The sequence below is a fragment of the Bubalus kerabau genome, chromosome 14, assembly GCF_029407905.1.
Source record: "Bubalus kerabau isolate K-KA32 ecotype Philippines breed swamp buffalo chromosome 14, PCC_UOA_SB_1v2, whole genome shotgun sequence".
Taxonomy (NCBI): Eukaryota; Metazoa; Chordata; class Mammalia; order Artiodactyla; family Bovidae; genus Bubalus; species Bubalus kerabau.
In genome coordinates this window covers 63,344,431-63,365,603 of record NC_073637.1, presented here as the reverse complement: position 1 = coordinate 63,365,603, position 21,173 = coordinate 63,344,431, and the positions used below count along the sequence as shown (strand labels likewise).

Here is a 21,173-nt window from a genome sequence, read left to right as displayed (position 1 = left end):
TAAATGATCTGTATTTGCCAGTGAGATCTTTTATTGTCACCTTGGTTGTGAATACGTATTCATTTTATTTAGTGACCTGTGTTTCTATTTGACCAAGTGTTTTAAAACTTCTTGATATTTTTGACAGAATTCCCAAAGATAAAATCCTAAATGAGGCTCATGTGACCTCCAGCTAACTTTGAAGTTTTACAAAGGGTTCCTGGAACACATCAAAATCTGTTTTCTCTCCATCTCAGAGAGGAATATTAAACTAATTAGGCTTATTTGGTATGTCAAATTACATGGAAAGCATTGTCAAATAAGTAGTGATAAAACTTCTTAGACTGTATTCTATGGGTAAATGTTATTAATGTCAAGAGAGTGTATAATTTCCTTGGTTCTGTCCTGCCGCAGCAAAAATTTGAAGCGATGAACAGACCAGTGTTACAGCTTTGTTTTACTTGGCAAACAAAGGAAAATATATCCTCGAGGTGTGAGGGTGGGCCAACCCAAAATACGCGAAGAGAAGAGAAGCCCCCGGCTCAATTTTGGCTCCTGTTCTTACATGTTTTTCCTCCTACCCCTGAGCCTGCCCTCTGTAAACTGGGCTAGCCAGGAGGTTCTCACTCTGCTCCTCGGATTTTCTTTTGTTCCATTTTCATGGGCTTTTCCTTTGTCTTTTAGCCACCACCATTCTGGACTCCCTTTTCCTATTCTAACTACCTAACCTTCCTCCCTCAAGAGATGGGAGGCCCAATTCTTTGGGAACAGGGCCGTTGAGGTCTCTCTGGCTACTTCCTGCTGAACTGGGACGGCGAGGGGTATTGGGCCTCCCCCTCTTGCTAGTCTCAAGCCTCAGAGTCCTTATAGTGGTGTATGCTCCATCTAAGGGTGAGTGATATTTTCCATGGTTGGGTGTAGTTTTATATATCCTTTTTGAACCGGCACGGCATGTTGTATCTTGTTGACCTGGGCAGAGACAAAACAGGTTAGACAATTGATAATACACAAAGCAATCATAAGCAGCATCAATACGGTGATGACAGGGATTAGTAGGGGCATTAGCCAACTACAAATTCCCTCTCGCCAGAAGAAGGATTTCCTCAAAGAGAGATTGTAGCCACTCCGAGAACTCTCCAGCTCGTTCTTTGAAATCCTGTAGGATCTGAATGTTTTTCTTGAGGACTGTGAGACTTTCTTTAACTTGGCTGGAGGTATTTACCCTGAAACAACACGTCTCATTCAAGATGGCTCAAGTCCCTCCTTGTTCAGGGATTAGGAGATCTATCTCCTGGCTATTTTGGAGTAGAACCCCTGCCAAGCTGTGTTGCCTCTTTAGAGCTGTCCTGAGAAATCTTATCCCCAGAAACTTAATTTTGAGGGTGTTCATTAGAATGGCACTCATTTGTAGTTCTGAATAGGTACCCAAGATCTCCCAGGGGCTCCCAGGTGTATTGAGTGTCCTCTTATGTTTTCTTCCATGGCTTGACTCATGAGTAGAGAATCCAGGAGTTGTGTCCTGGAACCCTGACTGCTGTGGGGGTAGAGAGTATTACAGGTTAGGGGCCTTTCCATGTGGGCTGGAATGGAGCCTTTTGACCCATCTTTCCAGACTCTAATTAGGACTTGAGTCCCTGGAGCATACAGTGGTGGCTCTTTAGAATATTTGGGGTCCAGTTGACACCCCACAAGTGTATACTGTGTTGGAATTGCCCAATGACCATGGTATAAGACCAGAGGATCTGAACCTCTGGATCTAGGAAGAGGTCATTGACATAAACAAAGGTCTCCCATATAGCATCTCATAAGGACTAAGACCAACCTGTTCCTTAGAGGCAATATGGGTGTGGAGGAGAGTTATTGGTAAAACCTCCTTTCATCCCAGGGAGGTCTCTGGGGTTATCTTTTTTATCGCTGATTTTAAGAATTGGTTGGCTCTTTCCACTTTTCCTGAAGACTGAGGCCTCCAGGCACAATGGAGATAATAAGTAATGCCCAATGCTTTAGAGACCCCTTGGGTGACCTTAGAAGTAAATCATGTCCCATTGTCATTTTGTAATGACCTGGGCAGACCAAATCTCAGAATGATTTCATGGAGCAGTTTTTTTTTTTTTTACCTCCTCAGCTTTCTCAGTCCGGTGGGAAAGCCTTTAATCCATCCTGTGAATGTATCTATCATGACTAATAGGTATTTATACCCTTGAGAAACTGGCATCAGGGTGAAGTCCATCTGCCAGACCTCTTCTGGGTAGGTCCCATGTCATTGGATGTGCTGGGCCAGCTGGGGTCTTTGAGCTCCTTGGGGGTTAACTGGCAAGTGGGACAAGAGGAGACCACTTGCCTTATAGTCGTTTGGAGGCCTGTTTCTCTGAAGGACCTTTCTAGTAATCTTTGGAGGGCCTTCTCCCCTAAATGAGTGGTGGCATGTAAGGAGTTAACCAACTTTCATTGGAGGTTCCAGGCAGAAAAAGGAGTCCCTCCTTTTGGAACCACCCTATATCATCTTCTTGAAAGCCCTCACTCTTAGCTTTAAGAGTCTCACCTTCAGTATAAGAAGGAGTTTTGGGCAAATTAGTCTGTGGAACTAAGGTGGCAACCCCCTTTAGGGCATTGTTCTGTAATTCTGCTCTCTTAGCTGCCTGATCAGCTGCTTGGTTCCTTTGTGCCACTTCCATGCTTCCTTTTTGGTGTCCTTTATAGTGGGAGACTGAAACCTCAGCGAGCAGATGGACAACCTCCAAGAGCCTAAGGATTTGATTACCATATTTGATTGGGGACCCTCAGGTGGTCAAGTGGCCTCTTTCTTTCCAAATAGCAGCATGTGAATGTAGCACCAGAAAGGCACATTTGGAATCAGTGTAAATGGCTACTTTTTTTCCTTTTCCCAGCTCTAAAGCTCGAGCCAGGGCTAAAAGCTCGGCTAATTGGGCTGAAGTAACTGGTGGCAAAGGTTTAGCCTCTATGGTCTCAAAATTGGGAGACTCTTGCATATCCAGCTCTTCTTTTTCCATCCAAGACAAACCTGCTTCCATCAATGTACCAAATTTCCTCAGGATTGGTCAGAGGATCTTCTGACAGTCCCTTTCAGGGTTTTGTCCGTGGTCCAAGGTTTCTAGGCAAGAGTGAAAGGAGAGAGAGCCTTTGGGGGTAGGCAGGAGGGTAGCTGAGTTAAGAACCTCACAAGGGGATATAGTCAGGCCTGGATTTTCCATCAGCACTACTTGGTATCTGAGGATTCTTTGATCAGACGTCCATAAATGGCCTCTCCCATTCAGGAGTTGTTTTACTTGATGGCTGGTAAAAATAGCTTGCCCCCAAGAGAGAGTTTTAAAGCATCTTTTATCAGGACTGCAATAGCTGCAAGATTTCAAAGGCAGAGAGAGATCCCTTCTCAATAAGCAAGTAGGACACTCAGGAACCACTAGAAACTGATGGGAAAATATTTGTCCATTGCAGCAACAAAGAAGTGATCAGGTGAATCTTTTTGTAATTGTTTTTCCTGTAGCACTCAGAATGGTACAGGTTTGGGGGGAGAAGGCTCTGGACCAGGAGGTCAGGACAGGGTAGGTGTCAACCAAGAAATTCTCAGACTTACCTGCCACATCCAGTTGCACCCTTGGCTCCAGCCCTGTAATGGTCATCTGTGATAGGCGGGCTGGTGGAGCGGGCTGCTTCAGTCCTGTTGAATCATCATGAGGGAAGGCTTGGCGCTTGACCTTGAGGCTCTTGGGTCCCTAGGGCAGAGTGCCGCCCAATGTCCCAACCGTTGGCATTTGTAGGAAGCTGTTTTAAGAGACTTGCCATAGTTTGGACACTCTTAGGCCCAATGTCCCACCTGTCTACAGATTAGGCATTTGCCTCATGCCTTGTCCTTCAAGGACTCGGGGTTTGCCATAGGGCTTCCCTGGAGGGCGGCCAGCATCTGGGCATGGCTTGTCTCTTTCCTTTTCTCCTTTTCCTGGGCATTGGCTTTCCTCTCCTGTTCTCTGTTATAAAAGGTATTGGTGGCTATTTGGACCATTTCATCTAAAGAGGCAGCAGGGTCCTGCTGCCGTAGCTGTTGTAACTTTATTGTGATGTATAATGCACATTGGGACACGAATTTGTCCTTTAAAATCACTTGTCCCTTGTAAGAGTCTAAGTCCAGATTGGTTAACTTTTGGAGGGCCTCTTTTAGACTTTCCAGAAAGGCAATAGGGTTCTCCTCGCACTCCTAAGTTATTGCTGAGACCAGGCACAGTCCCACAATTAATAAGCTTCTTTCTATTTCCATGGGTGCACTTCCTTAGGGGTGAGTCTTTCCGAAGCTTATCCTACCCAGTATTGTTGCAGCCTGAGAGCCAGGCATCCCTGGGTCAGGATGCGGATCCCCATGCGGGTCGAGACATGATAACCTGCTGGAGATCGAATCCCTGGCAGGTCGAGGCATGTCGGCCTCCTGAGAATTGGGTCCCTGGGCAAGTCGAGGCATGTCGACCTCCTGGCACCCCTGGACTGTCGGATCCCCAAGCAGGCTGAGGCGTGGCAACCTCCCAAGGACCAGACCCCTAAGCGGGTCGAGGCAGGTTAACCTCCTGGGACCCCCGGATTGGAGTTGGCATCCCCAAGGTCTCCAGTGTGACCAGTGCTGGGTAGGATTAAGGGGTTGTAATCTTAACTCATTGCTGGCTTGTCCACCAGGGATAGGAATAGATATCATGATGTAAAGCAATGCAGGTCTGTGCCTTGAGACTGGGAACCTGGTGAAACAGCCATAAGACTTATCCCCTTATTGCTCTAAGGGAATGTAAGTCACTGATTTCTTCCCCTAGTCTTTCATAAGGGCAGTTTAGGGTGGCTCCAATGGTAAACATTTCATTGTCATAGACCCAGTCTAGGTACTAACAGAAGTAATGACAAAGGAGTGGGTTATCTGGTCCTGTTTGGGGCATTAGGAGTATTTTAATAAGCAGGGTGGAACAATGTTGCCTACAAGGGGGCAGGGCCCTGGTTGTAGGAGTTAGTAAGTGGCTTAAGAACAAATTGATAAGAGGCAACAAACCAGATGTTCACAAAAGTGGAGTGGAGATTTAATCTGGGGGTATGTTTGTAACTTTAGGAGAAGGGTGGTAACTGTTTGGGCCCAAATGGCCTGCAGGGCTACTCCCAAAGTGGCAAACATTATCCCCAGAAGCCCAACTGCCCTTGGAAGGGATGCCACCAACAGATGACTTCTAGCAGGCATTGTGTGCCTGTCCCCCACACTATTGGGTCCACTGAGAGGTGCTGTTGTCGCACATGTTGTAGGAAACATGGAAGATGAAGGCCTGAATATCTGGAGAGATTGGATATTACATAGTATTTCTCACCCAAGGGCCAGCTATTTTCTGGTTGTCCCTCCAGAAGATTGTAGAGGCAACATTGTGGGCCTGGAGGGGGCTCAGGAAAAGATCATGAAACAGGAGGGAAGGGGGCAGGGCACAACTTTTGAAAGAATGACATAGCCCAAGGGCATAACATAAACTGATTAAAATCAAATGGGTCCAAGATGACAAGTCAAATTCAACTAAACCTTGATCCTCAATCTGCAAGCTAAATGACACACCCAGAGGTGCCAGGACAGTTCCAAGTCACTGTCAAAAGATGGAGGAGTGGGTGGTTCCCCAATGGAATGATCTTCCCACCAATTAGCATATGAAATCACCCAGCCCTCAAAAACTAACATCATATTCCATGGCCTCTCCTCTGTGATGGCCCACACTCTTGGCATGTGCTTCTCTCTGAATTTGAACCAATTCACCTCTTACCTATTGCTGTCTCTCTCACTGATTTTTTTGCAATGAGACATCAAGAGTTTGAGCTTCATTAGGTCCTGAAACCAGGCACTTTGGGTTTTGGCCAGGCTCAAGTCCCAGTAGAGAGGAGCTGAAGGACAGGAGGAAAAAGCAGTGGGAAAATGTGCTGAGGAATCCCCTTCATAACCTGCTGGCTGCTGCTGCTAAGTCGCTTCGGTTGTGTCTGACTCTGTGCGACCCCATAGACAGCAGCCCACCAGGCTCTGCCAATCTGGGATTCCCAAGGCAAGAATACTGGAGTGGGTTGCCATTTCCTTCTCCAATGCATGAAAGTGAAAAGTGAAAGTGAAGTCGCTCAGTCGTGTCTGACTCTTCGCCACCCCATAGACTGCAGCCCACCAAGCTCCTCCATACATGGGATTCTCCAGGCAAGAGTACTGGAGTGGGTTGCCATTGTCTTCTCTGTCATAACCTGCTGGAAAAACTGCTAAATACCTGACCTGTGCTCACAGTTTTCACTGGCCTGATCCTTGGCACAAAGAAGATTAAGGACAGAAGAACCCCTACCCTCATGGGCAACAGTTACTAAGGCAGGGCAGATAGTAGAGCCTTTGGGACACCCTGGGGCACCCACTGCCACTTATCTGTTCACAGGTTCGAGGAAACAAGGAATGAGATATTGTAAAGGAATTAAGATTTTGTTAGCCACACGTCTTTCCAGCCATAGGTGCAAGAACTTCCTACCCCAACCGGAGGTCTCCTGGAATCTGAGACTGAGCCGTGTGAGCGTTCTGCTGAGTTTGTTTCTGCTGTCCTGCTTTCTTGCACGCTGGGCTTCTTGTCACTTCCGCCGTGCTGGGTGTTCTTCGCATCCAGCTTCCACCACAGGAGCTTTCATTCTGCTGTGCTTGGTCTCTGTCTTGTGGGGGCAGAGCTGAGGTTGTTTCAGCCAGGTTAAATCCCAGTCACAGCACTGTATCGGCGGAGTGTGTAATTTCCTTGGTTCTGTCTCACCGCAGCAAAGATTTGAAGTGATGGACAGACCAGTGTTACAGCTCCATTTTACTTGGCAAACAAAGGAAAATATATCTTTGAGGCGTGAGGGCAGGCCGACCCAAAAGATGCGAAGAGAAGAGAAGCAACCCCCCACCTCCCTCAATTTTGGCTCCTCTTTTTATGTTTTTTCTCCTCCCCGTGAGCCTGCCCTATGTAAACTGGGCTAGCCAGGAGGGCTGTTTGTTTCACCTGAGGTCCTCGCTCCGCCCTTGGACCTTCATTTATTTTCACAGGCTTTTCCCTTTGTCTTTTAGCCACCGCCATTCTGGATTCCTTTTTCCTATTCTACCTACCTAACATTAATACACCAGAGAAGGCAAAGGCACCCCACTCCAGTACTCTTGCCTGGAAAATCCCATGGATGGAGGAGCCTGGTGGGCTACAGTCCATGGGGTCACTAAGAGTCGGACACGACTGAGCGACTTCCCTTTCACTCTTCGCTTTCATGCATTGGAGAAGGAAATGGCAACCCACTCCAGTGTTCTTGCCTTGAGAATCCCAGGGACAGGGAAGCCTGGTTGGGCTGCTGTCTATGGGGTCGCACAGAGTTGGACACGACTGAAGTGACTTAGCAGCAGCAGCAGCAACATTAATACACATACTCTAGAAATCATATGGAATTCCTAAAATTCTGATAGGTCCTAGTAAATGACTGTCAGTCATTTTAGTAATTATCTTAAGTTGTTGTATGTCACAGCAGTAACCAAGTTTTTCAATTGCATTATAATCATATGTTTAACCTTGACTTTTAAAGTCTTTTGTCATTTATAGACAGTTATCATTGTACTTTGCTTTTTGCAAAAAAATGTTTTATCCTTAAAGAAAATTCACAAAGTACTTCTTGACAAGTACACATTTCTGATTAATATTCATATCATACTGCTGAACTGGGTAAGAAAGAATTCTAATGAAAATGGATGGCTTCATGTAACTGTTAACAGAAAATAAAGGTCAAGGATTAGTCACATAGGACTGGGTGAACTGAGTATGGTTATAATTTTTGTCTGAAATATTACTGCTGACACACCTTTGGAATGGCTTTCCTAACCTTGAGGTTTTTAAAGCTCAGTCTGAGAGTCTTCACGACAGGTTCCAGCATAGCCAATTTAGAAGTCTCCGTAGTCAATTAGCCAGACTTATTTTATGAACAAGTCAATTTCAATCTGGCTATATTTGGTAGAAGTGAGGGTACCTTTAGAAAAAAAAATTGTTTCAGTGAACACTGAATTCTAGTTTTGTTAATTGAGGTCTGTGTTTACTAAGGTGACTAAGACTCACCTTCCAGATAATGCCTTGTAAAGTTTAGTCATTAAAAAGACCCTCTGTTTCCAAAGTTTATCACAGTAATCTAACTTTGGAAGAAATCAATAATGCACCATGACCTGCAACCAGATTATGCATACTGGAAGAGACAGACAAAGGACTTGGCCACTTTTGAAGGGACCTTATAAGGTCTCTGCTGAATGAACTGCAACTCCTGTTTCCAACACTTGACTTAGATAAGACTAGCACTACCAGACCAGTTTGAGAAGATATCTGAAGTAGACAGCTAACCCCAAATGTCAGCGAAGGCCTGTATACTGACTACTCTGACAACTGCCCACAATTTTGCTAATGAGCCAACTGTATTTCTTGGGCTCAACCACATGCAAGTTTCAAATATCAACTCAAGTGCTGGATTTGTGGACAATTAACTACATCCAGTATTCCCAGGTTGCCTTGAAGGATTTCTCTTCTCCAAAATGGTCCCTAAACATTTTAAAATTAATTCTAGCACTGTGCAATCTAAAGTTACCACCAATACCACTAAGTGATACCATCTTATTTGTTAACTCATCTTATGACCCATGAAGTGTCAAATTTTTGTTCTGAACCATCTTCTTACTTCAAGTTTAGGGAAAATACTAGGAAAATGATTTGATTCAGGAGGATTTTGGCTTAAATCTTTGCTGATGATATTGCCATCACTATCGATTTAGCTTCTGGAACTTGTATGTTGATATTTTCCTGCCTTTCAAGCTGTGTCACCTACTTATACTAAAATAATGCCCAAATGACTTGAAATTCTAGACCACGTCTGCAGTTCTCTATAAAATCATGCATATATACAACACACATGTGAGGAAAGTGGGCTTAAAAGGCTTACGGGGCAACTTAGAATTAAATGTCAGTTCTTGCCAAACATCCTGCTAGTACAGTTCCCCGGAAAGGAGAGAATCGGGTGATTAGAACTTGACATGGAGGGACATGACAGACCCTAGGACAGGCAAGCAGTGACCCTGGTTTTGAGTGACCAAACAGTTGATCACCTAATACTTTCTAGTGGAAAGATTACTTCGCAGTTTCCCCCCATGGATCATTAAATTTCCTGTTTTATGGCAATACAAGAAAAATTTAAACAATTTTTTCTCTGCCCTTTGGTAGCCTCTGTCCCCTCTACTGTGCATTGTGTATCTGCATTATGCATCCACCAAACTTCCTCATCAGCAGAACTACCTGCTCAACCATAAAGAGAAACATTCTCTTAGCATCGCCAAGACAGCTCCTTAAAAGATAACATTCCTTCTTGATCTTATAAGGGGCCATGATGATGCTTAGATCTGGATTGTATAAACTGTCAATAATACATCACTTAAGGAACAGCTCTGTCTCAACAAGCTTCCAAAACTGTGCCTTTACTTCACTGTGAGAGCTTTCTGATATGCTCCTCCTGGGTTTAATCCTCAAATTTGACTCAAATAACAGTTTCCATTTCTTAGATTGACTTGTTTTCATACATTGACGTATCATAGTGACTTGCTTCCTCACTTATGTCAATGTTTCAAATACTACCTCCTCAAAGAGACCTTTCCCGACCTCAACCGGCCTACGTGACATAGCAATGCTATTCCCACTATTCCTTAGTTACTTCTAGCATTTAATATCTGAAGTTATATTATGCATATTTTGATCACTCACAAAAATGAGCGTTCCCTAAAGGCAGGAATGTTGTGCAGCTCACTCACTGCTCCATCCTCATGTGCGGCAGCATACATGGATGGCACAGAGCAGCAAGGGATGCTGTAACCGTTGTTCGAGGGGAATAAATGCTCAGAACTCTTGCAGGGTTTGTAGAAATCTTCCATGTTCTTAATCTAGAACTGTAGTTATTTAATGCTGATTCATCCTGCAAGTCTGTATGCCCTTAGAGAACAGGAATTATGCCTTATTAATTTAGGGAGGCATTCAAATGACACTACCTCTAAAATCCCAAATGCCAACCCAACTTGTCTTTCCGTACAGGGACCACTATCAGGATTTTATATGAATTATAGTTTAATTCAAAAGTAGGAAAATATATCACATTTATAATGCATTTCTCTGCATATAACAAAGTAAATACAACTAAGTACTGATCATTTCATCTTTATTTTTAAAAGCCATTTTTAAAATATAAAAAATAGACCTCTTTTCCAAGAGCCATTTAAATATGGCTTTGAAAACCACAATATTTACAACAAATAGATGGTAGTGCAAAAAAGCATTCATATGTAAATAAAAATTACTTACTGGAGTAGCTAATAGGCCACCTTATATAGATACTAGATGATTGAGGGTATATTTCTTGACATTTGGATCATTCTGGCATCCTTTTGGGGCAGAGGCCTTTATATTTATAGACAATTACAATAACTCAAAATCAAGAATGGCCTTTAGAGTAATCTGTATTTAAACCTGATTCTGAGCAACCAATGTAGATTGATCAATTATTTGGGATCTGAAACCACATATCTGAAATCTGAAGTGAAAGTTATAACTTTTTGTTTTCAGTTTGTCAACAAATATACCCCTAATCATCTAGTATCTATATAAGTTTATCTATTAGCTACTGATTTATGGTCAGGAAGGCTAAATAACGGCTGATACTGCTGGATTTTGTTCTGATTTTATAAATAAAAAAGACAGTAAGTATCTATGCCAAAAAATAATAGTGGGATCCAGGATTACATTTTAAATTATGAAACCAGCCTCTGGGAAAAAAGTAGTGATGGAATGACAACACATGTCAGATATTTCTCAAAGTAAAAGAAGTATATAACTTCTTGAATTTTTCAAACTTCAAATGCATTCCAGCTGAATTAAAACTAAAGCACATTTATGGAGGATTTTTTTTTCCCCCCACCAATCTTTCCCAATTCAAAAATGGTCAGGATTTGGGGAATATCTTTCACAGTAAATCTTTAACGTTTAATTTACTCTTCAAATATCAATGACATCTTTTAAGAGGCCATTTTCTTGCTATTGCACAGAGGTTGATTTTTAAAGCCAATCCAGGCAGATGAGTTCAGAAAAAGCAGTGCATTCTTCAAATCCATGCAGCAAATGCTGCAAATCAGCTTCTACTTGGACAATGAAATGGAGAAAATTTGCGAAATTCTCCACTTGGTGTCAATTTTACTGTTATGTTGCTGGCAGCCATTTCAGGGAGAGGTAGCCAAGTCCCATACCCATGGGGAAGGCAAAAGCAGAAAAACATAGTGAAGACTGAGCTGTTCTGACTTCTAATGATTATACACCAAGTTTGATTATGAGCCATGTTGCTGTGCAGTAATCTTCTGAGTTTTATGTCTCAAATACAAAGGAGCATGTTGCTGCCTTGGGCAGATGTACTGTAATTATCTTCTCTTAGTTTATGTCGTCTTTTCTAAGGCCAAGTAAAAAATGTGAGACATTTTCATATACCACAAAGGTAATACAGCAGGCTGGAGTCACTCGAATCAAATTGGGGGCAATCCCTTTGTAAAATCCACTGATGCCTTCTTTCCTTTAGAGAGAGAGGAAAAAAAAATATATATATATACACACACACACACACACACACACACACACACACACACACACACACTTAATTTCCTACAGAACTAGTCTGAAGACACAGAAGTTTAGCAGACAGTGCACAGAGCCAGCATTCAAACCTCTGGGATTTGAGTTCATGTTTTCAATGTCCTGAAGTAACAGTTTATGAACCATTCGTAGGGCTTACATGCCTTTTGTGGGAATGAGGAAGAGAGGGCAGGGACACCTCAAAATGAACTAAAAAGCACTTTAATCATAACCATCTTCCAGATGCCTTTAAATGTATGAACATATAGGAGTATTAACTGATCTAACACAAGCATTAAACATTTCATAAATAAATGCTCAGTTCAGTTCAGTTGCTCAGTCGTGTCTGACTCTTTGCGACCCTATGAATCGCAGCATGCCAGGCCTCACTGTCCATCACCAACTCCCGGAGTTCACTCAAACTCACGTCCATCGAGGTGGTGATGCCATCCAGCCACCTCATCCTCTGTTGCCCCCTTTTCCTCCTGCCCCCAATTCCTCCCAGCTTTGGCTCCATCCCTTCATTCTTTCTGGAGTTATTTCTCTACCAATCTCCAGTAGCATATTGGGCACCTACCAACCTGGGGAGTTCCTCTTTCAGTATCCTATCATTTTGCCTTTTCATACTGTTCATGGGGTTCTCAAGGCAAGAATACTGAAGTGGTTTGCCATTCCCTTCTCCAGTGGACCACATTCTGTCAGACCTCTCTACCATGCCCTCCTGTCTTGGGTGGCCCCACAGGGCATGGCTTAATTTCACTGAGTTAGACAAGGCTGTGGTCCTAGTGTGATTAGATTGACTAGTTTTCTGCGATTATGGTTTCAGTGTGTCTGCCCTCTGATGCCCTCTTGCAACACCTACCATCTTACTTGGGTTTCTCTTACCTTGGACGTGGGGTATCTAGACAATACTAAATACAGCACACACAAAAATAAAACTTTATTTCCTTCATGCCTACAGTTGGAATACAGCCTTGAAACTTTTCACTTAGGTTCTCAATACAGATTTACTGAAGTGAACTGAATTGAAATGCTGAATATTCTGTTCTGACCTTTTAGAATTAAAAAGAAACATGGGGATGTCTACCTAAAACAGTTTAAGGATCCCCATACCGAAGAACAAGCGTCTGTTCCACATACAGAAACAAGTTACTTGCAAAAGTCCTGATACCAGTAGAGATGTGGGGCCTTCTTAATTATATTAAATTAGGTTTTTTTATGACTCCCTATGCTCAATGCCATCCAAATAGTTTAAAACACCTAAAATTTAATTTGTCAAAGCACTTTCACATATCTCATTTGATTTTTATAAACAACTCTGTTAACACAGAAATTCAAATTTTACAAATGAAGTCAAGTCTCATGTAGTAAATGGGATATGTTCAGGAAGGAGCCATCAGCCATGTCTTCATCACAGACATGGTCTTTGCTATAAAACTAACGTCAGTTGGATAGTTTAAGATTTATAAGGTACCTCCTAAGAGCCATTCTAACATACACGTGCTCTTACCTCCATGTCTTTGTCATTACATCCAATACACCATTGTAAAACATATGCTGATCTTGCAGACGAGCTCTTATAACCTGGTAAGGGTATGTTGCTGCCACAGCAAATATTTTGGATAGTGCTGCAACCGATATATATTCTACTGTGCTCTAAAATGACAATATAAGACATTTTTTTTTTTTAGATGGAACTTCTTTAAAAATAAAGATGGGAAAACACTGAAGTGGATCCGTAAGTGAAAATTGGTTTCCTCTCTTAACACAAACTCTGTTTTTAACATTTATCTGCTCTATTTTTAACATTTATGTGTCATTAGCCTATAAAGTATTTAGCTATAAATTAAATTAGTGGCTGAGTTGGTACTCATTATCATAGCAATACTACTAAGCATGATAAAATTTCCATCTATTAAATGCCCATAAAAGTAAATACCATTTTTTTTTTTTTCAAATTCATCTTACCAATTGTGCTTCTGGTAATCTATTGATATGTTGGTTGTATTTCAACTTCAATAATTCATATGCCATAAACTGAAGGGCACCATGTGATGTTCCAAACAACCCTGGAATAAACCCCTAAAAAAGATAAAGAAAAAAAGGCTAGACTAACCAAGTTCTCAAAGGACCACAGCTTACGGGGAGGGGAGTAAGGAACGGGTGACCTCAATGTGTGACTTAGAGAAATGGTTATTCAAAGTTTTAGACAGTGCTTCTCACCCACCAGTGTCATGATACTGCTTTTGGTAATGAGGACAATGGTTTAAAGTACAATTTCAATGCAGACTTCAGTTTTCATAAATTGTTCTTTGCCCAAATTTGGCTTCTTCTCAGGACTGACTACAGGTCATTATGACCAACCTAGATAGCATATTCAAAAGCAGAGACATTACTTTGCCAACAAAGGTCCATCTAGTCAAGGCTATGGTTTTTCCAGTGGTCATGTATGGATGTGAGAGTTGGACTGTGAAGAAAGCTGAGCACCGAATTGATGCTTTTGAAGTGTGGTGTTGTAGAAGACTCTTGAGAGTCCCTTGGACTGCAAGGAGATCCAACCAGTCCATCCTAAAGGAGATCAGTCCTGAGTATTCATTGAAAGGACTGATGCTGAAGCTGAAACTCCAATACTTTGGCCACCTGATGCGAAGGACTGACTCATTGGAAAAGACCCTGATGCTGGGAGGGATTGAGGGGAGAAGGAGAAGGGGACAACAGAGGATGAGATGGCTGGATGCATCACCGACTCGATGGACATGAGTTTGGGTAAACTCTGGAAGTTGGTGATGGACAGGGCGACCTGGCATGCTGCGATTCATGGGGTCGCAAAGAGTCGGACGTGACTTAGTGACTGAACAGACTGACAGGTCATTCAGAACTCAGACAACAGAGCCAAGGGAAATTACAATTGTCAGCTATTAGAAATATGTTGATGATAATTTATTACCTTATACAATCCACGCACACCTTCATACTTATATATTTTCACAAGTGTATCAAACATTCCTTTATACTGCCGCTGTGAAGCATTAACAACACTATCATACTGTAACATGAGGCGAGTTTTTGTTACCCATAATGGGTTGGTGATGCAGAGGGTCATGGCTCCTGAAATCAGATTTAAATACTATTATTACTCAGCATACAGGTACTTTCTCACTTCTGACAATCCGAATTAAGAACAGTCTGTTTATATAAAGAATGGGGGATGCTTGGGGGTGGTACCTACAACTGTAAGATGTGGTCTCTGAGGCACAGACCTAGGGTTAACAAATGGATAGACATAGTTTTTGGTGGTCTTAAAAAGTCCTCCATGTAGTTAGAAGTAAATTTAAAAGGAGATAAAATGTAAAACACTCCCTTTGAGAGGTGTGAGGACAACAAAGATGTCCTGGCTCCTAAACCAGGTGTGGAGAACGGATGGAGGTCCTGGGAAGCAGAGGCTGATGAAGAGATAGAGACGCTTAAGAGGAGGACACAGTACAAGCCAGAGGGACTGAAGACTGGGGAAAAGGACCAGGAAACCAGCATCTCAGCCATCTGTCCATGTGTACACATATACCCACCTCAACTGCATCACAGTCTTCCTCAAACCCACTCAAAGTAGCCTCTATACCTCAAAAATTAAATAACTACCTAAAGACAAAAGTAATATTTACATTCTTTACAGAAAGTGACAAGTTTATAAATAAATAAATAATCTGGTTTAGTTTCTCATTTGCTGCATTTCCTAAGTAGTTTTTTATTCAACAAATATTGAGTCCTATGTGACTTAGGTCTCTGACAGCAGTTAGGTATTCAAAAATGAGCAAGATAATTCTTGCCTTAAAAAATCAATCAGTAAATGAGGGAGGGAGGTTCAAGAGGGAGGGGACGTATGTATACCTATGGCTGATTCAAGTTGAGGTTTGGCAGAAACCAACAAAATTCTGTAAAGCAATTACCCTTCAATTAAAAAATAAATCTAAAATTTTGAAATTTTAGTAAACATTCAGTAAACATTAAGAAACCAGGGTGGGGAAATTTCCTGGTGGTCCAGTGATTAGGACTCAGCGCTTTTACACCTGGTGGGGGAACTAAGCGCTCACAAACTGCATGGCATGACATGATGTTCCTACTCCCCCCGCCAAACCCCCCCAAAACCACCAAGAGAACAAGGTGTCAACACAGGACTTATAAGTCCTACTTTGTTTTAAGACCACCCATTCATTAACCCTGTGCCTAAGGGACCACATCTTACAGTTGTAGGTACAACCCCTGAGCACCCCCATGAGTCTGAATATTATACATACATGAGGCAATTAAACAAGGCTACTAAATTGTTTAATTTGAAGATTGAAATCATACTTTAATTGAAGAACACTATATCAAATCATCTTAAATCAGAGTCATAAGCACTCTAAATGTTATATCCTTTGTGATAAGTAAAATTCTTGAAATCTACTCAGGGTATCCATCAGTATACCTGCCTTCTAAGAAATTTCATGTGATAACTGATTAGCATAGTTAGAGGAGCATATTTAAACTCAGATGTTCACAGGAAAAAAGGCAAATATAGAACAAAAGTGAACACCAAGTTGAAAGCTGATGTTTTATATTTCACACACCGCCTTACCAGCTTCAGCAGCTGAGATGAGATATTCTGTTGCCTCTAACCGTTCAGCTCTGCCTTCTGTCTTATATGACTTGATGGCATTGTAACTGGAAGAATAAAACAAAAACACCTGGATAAATATTTGAATGGGAGTCACAAAGCAGGAAATACCATTTTCAACTGTGGGTAATTTAACAATATCCAAAAAGTAGAAGTCAATGCATAATCCAACTACAAAATTAGACCTTTCTCAAATAATGGGTTTACTGGAAGACTACACCATCTCTCCCCCCAAATATGGAAGGCTGGCAATACATATGTAAAATATTTTCACCACACACTCAACTGTTAATCATAACAAAAGAAAACACAGATGATATCATGAGAGATTCAGAAATTACTACTGATCAGAGAAGGCTCTGTGGAGGAGGCAGCACTGAGCCAGGTATGGGGAAACAGGAGCACGAGTAAAGTGATGGGAAGACCTGGTTAGTTGAGCCACACTTGAATGAAACACTGACATTTCTGCTTTACTTGGCAGAAAACAGCCACAAAATACTTCTGAGTTAAGGGAGTTATCAATCTCCTTTTTTCTCTAACTCCAATTTCCATCTTCTTCCAGGAAGACAACTTCAACTAAATAAATCTTTTCAAACTTGACCAATCCATTTCGTCATAAAACAAGTATATTGTTTTATTATATGATGATTTCAACACATTAAACCTTACATGGCTTGCCCTTACAAACTGTTTAAAGAATCCACACAACTCTAAAGTTATTAACACAATAAATTTTATACATACAGTTTCACCCATCTAAGCATTCCTTACAACTGAAAATAAGAAAAATATTTAAACAATATTAAGGCTGGTTTTTATTTTGCTTTCACTTACAAAACATTTTAAGGTTGGTTTGGATACTGCCATAAGATTATAAGAGATCAAGTAAACTACAGGACACAAAAGAGGAAAAGGCAAATATACCAGGAGAAACAGTGGAAACAGTGGCTAACTTGATTTTCTGGGGCTCCAAAATCACTGCAGATGGTGACTGCAGCCATGAGACAAAAATATGCTTGCTCCTTGGAAGAAAAGTTATGACCAACCTAGACAGCATGTTAAAAAGCAGAGACATTACTTTGCCAACAAAGGTCCGTCTAGTCAAGGCTATGGTTTTTCCAGTAGGCATGTATGGATGTGAGAAAGCTGAGCACCAAACAATTGATGCTTTCGAACTGTGGTGCTGGAGAAGTCTCCTGAGAGTCCCTTGGACTGCAAGGAGATCCAACCAGTCCATCCTAAAGGAAATCAGTCCTGAATGTTCATTGGAAGGACTGATGTTGAAGCTGAAACTCTAATGCTTTGGCCACCTGATGCGAAGAGTTGACTCATTTGAAAAGACCCTGATGCTGGGAAAGATTGAAGGCGAGAGGAGAAGGAGATGACAGAGGATGAGATGGTTGGATGGCATCATTGACTAAATGGACATGAGTTTGAGTGAACTCCGGGAGTTGGTGATGGACAGGGAGGCCCGGCGTGCTGCAGTTCACGGGATCAGAAAGAGTTGGACATAACTGAGCGACTGAACTGAACTGATGTTTCCCTAAAATGCCATGTATTAAACAAAAGCCTCCCCATTCATGGATTCAGTTTCAAACATCAGAGGCAAGCTCAGGGCAGCACACGCTCCTCCACCGCAGGGTTATAACGCTTTGTTTCCTCACCCTTGAACACTCAGTAACTTGAATGTGGCTGCCACAGGCAGTGCCTGTGGCTTCTTCAGTAAGCATCCACTGGCAGGTATAACAAATCGTGACGCCAATAAAGGAGTGAGGAAATGAACGAGCTCTGAAGATGAAGGAGCAGGTCAAACAGGAGATAAGAAGAAACATGCCTCAAGACTCTTTCAGTCATGCACTGGTTTTGACTTTCTTTTCCCAAAGTGCTGTCCTGTGATACATGTTCTGATGAGGGCTCCAAGATCTGTCCACTTCTGCTCTTTCAACTTCAGTATGAATCACATGTATTTTGGGAAGCCACCTTCCTGATTCATTTCACAGAAATGGTTTCTGGAAGAGTGTCCATCTCATCCTTTTACCTTCTTCCTATTAAGAACTTTTTCCCAAACCAAATGCCTCTGATAAATGATTAAAGCCTACAGAAAATGAGACTAATAAGGCATTCTATGCTTCCTAACTCTTGAAGTCAGAGAAACCGCTTAAATGATCATTTTGCTTCACCAACAGATTTTTAAAAAAATAATTAAAAACAAAAATTCCTTTTTATTTACAACTGTAAAATCTCCCAGAGCTACTCACAAAAAAAAGTAGAGTCCCCAGGATAAACCTGCACCCCACACATTTGGGGTTACTCCTTGGTAAAGTCCCCGTAGTCCATCAAGTTTCCAAATGGTGGTCAAGCAATGCAAAATTCCTTTATATTTTGGTCTCAATTCCAATCCGTCACTCACTGCAGTAAAGGATACACAGAGTTAGGTGGAAGCAAAGTTCTAGCTCTGAATTATAAACATATGTCACACAACCAGTCATATAAAGGAGGTAAATTCAAAAGAAAATCATTTTTTGTTGATAAAATTATTTTCCAGGATTTGACATTTTAAAACTAATACATTCATATATTTATCCAAGTTTTAAGTGCTTAGTATGCTCTCAATAAAAGCTTGGATAAAAATATGCGCAGTGATAAAGAAAGAAAATATAGAGAATGGAACAAATGTTTCTGGAAATTCTCTTGCCACCATCCCCACCAACACACACATCAACAGAAGAGAAAGTAGAAAATCTCATCCATTCTTTTCTCTCAAAAGTTCTAAATTAATAAAACATGATAGGGTAAAACAAAAACTAAGTGATACAATATACATTCTATGTTTTTTAAATAAGAATTCCATAAGAATGTTTTGGAAGTTTAAAAGATAACACTTATTTTAAGTAACTTCTGTTTTATGAAAGATTCCACAAACCAAGAAGAGATTGAAAAGAGTAATACAGACCTAATATATCTAATTTACAAAAAAGGATTCACAAATAAGAAAACGACAAACAGTCCCTAAAACTTTTATGGGCAAATTACATAAACTGCTGATTCACAGAAAATTACACACGGTTAAATGGAATAGAATGGACAGGCCAGAAATAAACCCACCCGCTTATGGCCAATTAATTTGTGACAAAGGAGGCAAGAACGTACAATGGAGAAGACAGTCCCCTCATAAGTGTGCTGGGAAAACTGGATAGCTACGTGCAAAAGAATGGAATTAGAACATTCGCTAACACCATGTACGAAATAAACTGAAAATGGATTAAAGACCTAAATTTAAGAATGGATACCATAAAACTCTTTAAGAGGGAAACATAGGCAGAACACTCTTTGACATAAATTGCAGCAAAATCTTTTTGGATCCACCTCCTACAGTAATAAAATAAAAACAAAAATAAACAAAGAGGACCTAATTATACTCGAAAGCTTTTGGATCTGGCAATCTCATTCCTTGGCAAGTATCTGGAGAAAACTCTCATTCAAAAAGATAAATGCACCTCAATGTTCACTGCAGCACGATTTACAAGAGCCAAGACACAGAAGCAACTTAAATGTCCAATGACAGATGAATGGATAAAGATAATGATATATATATACATGCAAAGAGTCAGACATGACTGTGCAACCGAGCACACACACACACACACAGATATACATACACACAATGGAATAATACAGAAGAACGAAATGATGTCATTTGCAGCAATATGGATGGACCTATCATACTAACTGAAGTCAAAGACAAATACCATATGATATTGCTCACATGTGGAATCTAGAAAAATGATACAAACCAACTTATTTACAAAACAGAAATAGACTCAGACTTGGAAAACAAACTTGTGGTTACCAAAGGGGAAAGGTGAGGGTAAGGGGTAAATTAGAAAGCTAGGATTAACATACACATACTACTGTATATAAAATAATCAACAAGGACCTAAGGGTGGAGCACAGGGAACTCTACTCAATACTCTTTAATAACCTATATAGAAAAAGAATAGATACATGCATATGTATGTAACTGAATCACTTTACTGTGCACCTGAAACACAATGTTGTAAATGAACTATATTCAATATAAAATAAAAAAATTTAAAAAAGAATATCACACATACAACATGAGAAATTAAGCAAATATTTTATAAATGGAGTATAACCTCTAAAAACTGTGAATTACTATGTTGTACACCTGTAATATATAATATTGTATTCGATAAAAAAGCACTGAGTTTTCAACCTCACCAATAAAATACAAATTAGACAAGGTAGATTTTTCTCATTTTTTACCTTCAGAATTAAAAGAGCTTTATGATTTGTTATAGCGAAATTTTCATGGCCTTTTTGAGAGAAGTTTAACACTATCTAGTAAGACGCTTACTCCTTGGAAGGAAAGTTATGACCAACCTAGATAGCATATTAAAAAACAAAGACATTACTTTGTCAATAAAGGTCCATCTAGTCAAGGCTACGGTTTTTCCAGTAGGCATGTATGGATGTGAAAGTTGGACTATAAAGAAAGCTGAGCACAGAAGAATTGATGCTTTTGAACCGTGGTGTTGGAGAAGACTTGAGAGTCCCCTGGACTGCAAGGAGATCCAACCAGTCCATCCTAAAGGAGATCAGTCCTGGGTGTTCATTGGAAGGACTGATGCTGAAGCTGAAACTCCAATACTTTGGCCACCTGATGCGAAGAGCTGACTCATTTGAAAAGACCATGATGCTGGGAAAGATTGAGGGCAGAAGGAGAAGGGGACGACAGGATGAGATGGTTGGATGGCATCACTGACTCAATGGACATGGGTTTGGGTAAACTTCGGGAGTTGGTGATGGACAGGGAGGCCTGGCAT

General features: G+C 41.1%; 1 protein-coding gene and 1 long non-coding RNA gene across 2 annotated transcripts in view; both read right to left on the bottom strand.

Annotated features, from left to right (window-relative positions):
• Positions 1 to 416: 416 nt before the first annotated feature.
• LOC129626985 (uncharacterized) lies at positions 417 to 4,933 on the bottom strand. The gene is made up of 3 exons (XR_008702362.1): positions 3,575 to 4,933; positions 3,002 to 3,091; positions 417 to 948 (listed from the first exon to the last, which is right to left on the bottom strand). It is a non-coding gene; the product is annotated as an uncharacterized LOC129626985 (long non-coding RNA).
• Positions 4,934 to 10,198: 5,265 nt separating this feature from the next.
• Positions 10,199 to 21,173, bottom strand: part of SLC25A32 (solute carrier family 25 member 32) — a 31,967-nt gene continuing 20,992 nt past the window's right edge. The window contains exons 2-7 of the mRNA XM_055546486.1: positions 18,585 to 18,735; positions 16,288 to 16,373; positions 14,620 to 14,780; positions 13,641 to 13,754; positions 13,183 to 13,328; positions 10,199 to 11,613 (exon numbers count right to left, since the gene is read on the bottom strand). Of these exons, the coding sequence (XP_055402461.1) occupies positions 11,475 to 11,613; positions 13,183 to 13,328; positions 13,641 to 13,754; positions 14,620 to 14,780; positions 16,288 to 16,373; positions 18,585 to 18,735 (797 nt within the window). The 3' untranslated portion in view covers positions 10,199 to 11,474. The remainder of the gene's footprint in view (positions 11,614 to 13,182; positions 13,329 to 13,640; positions 13,755 to 14,619; positions 14,781 to 16,287; positions 16,374 to 18,584; positions 18,736 to 21,173) is intronic.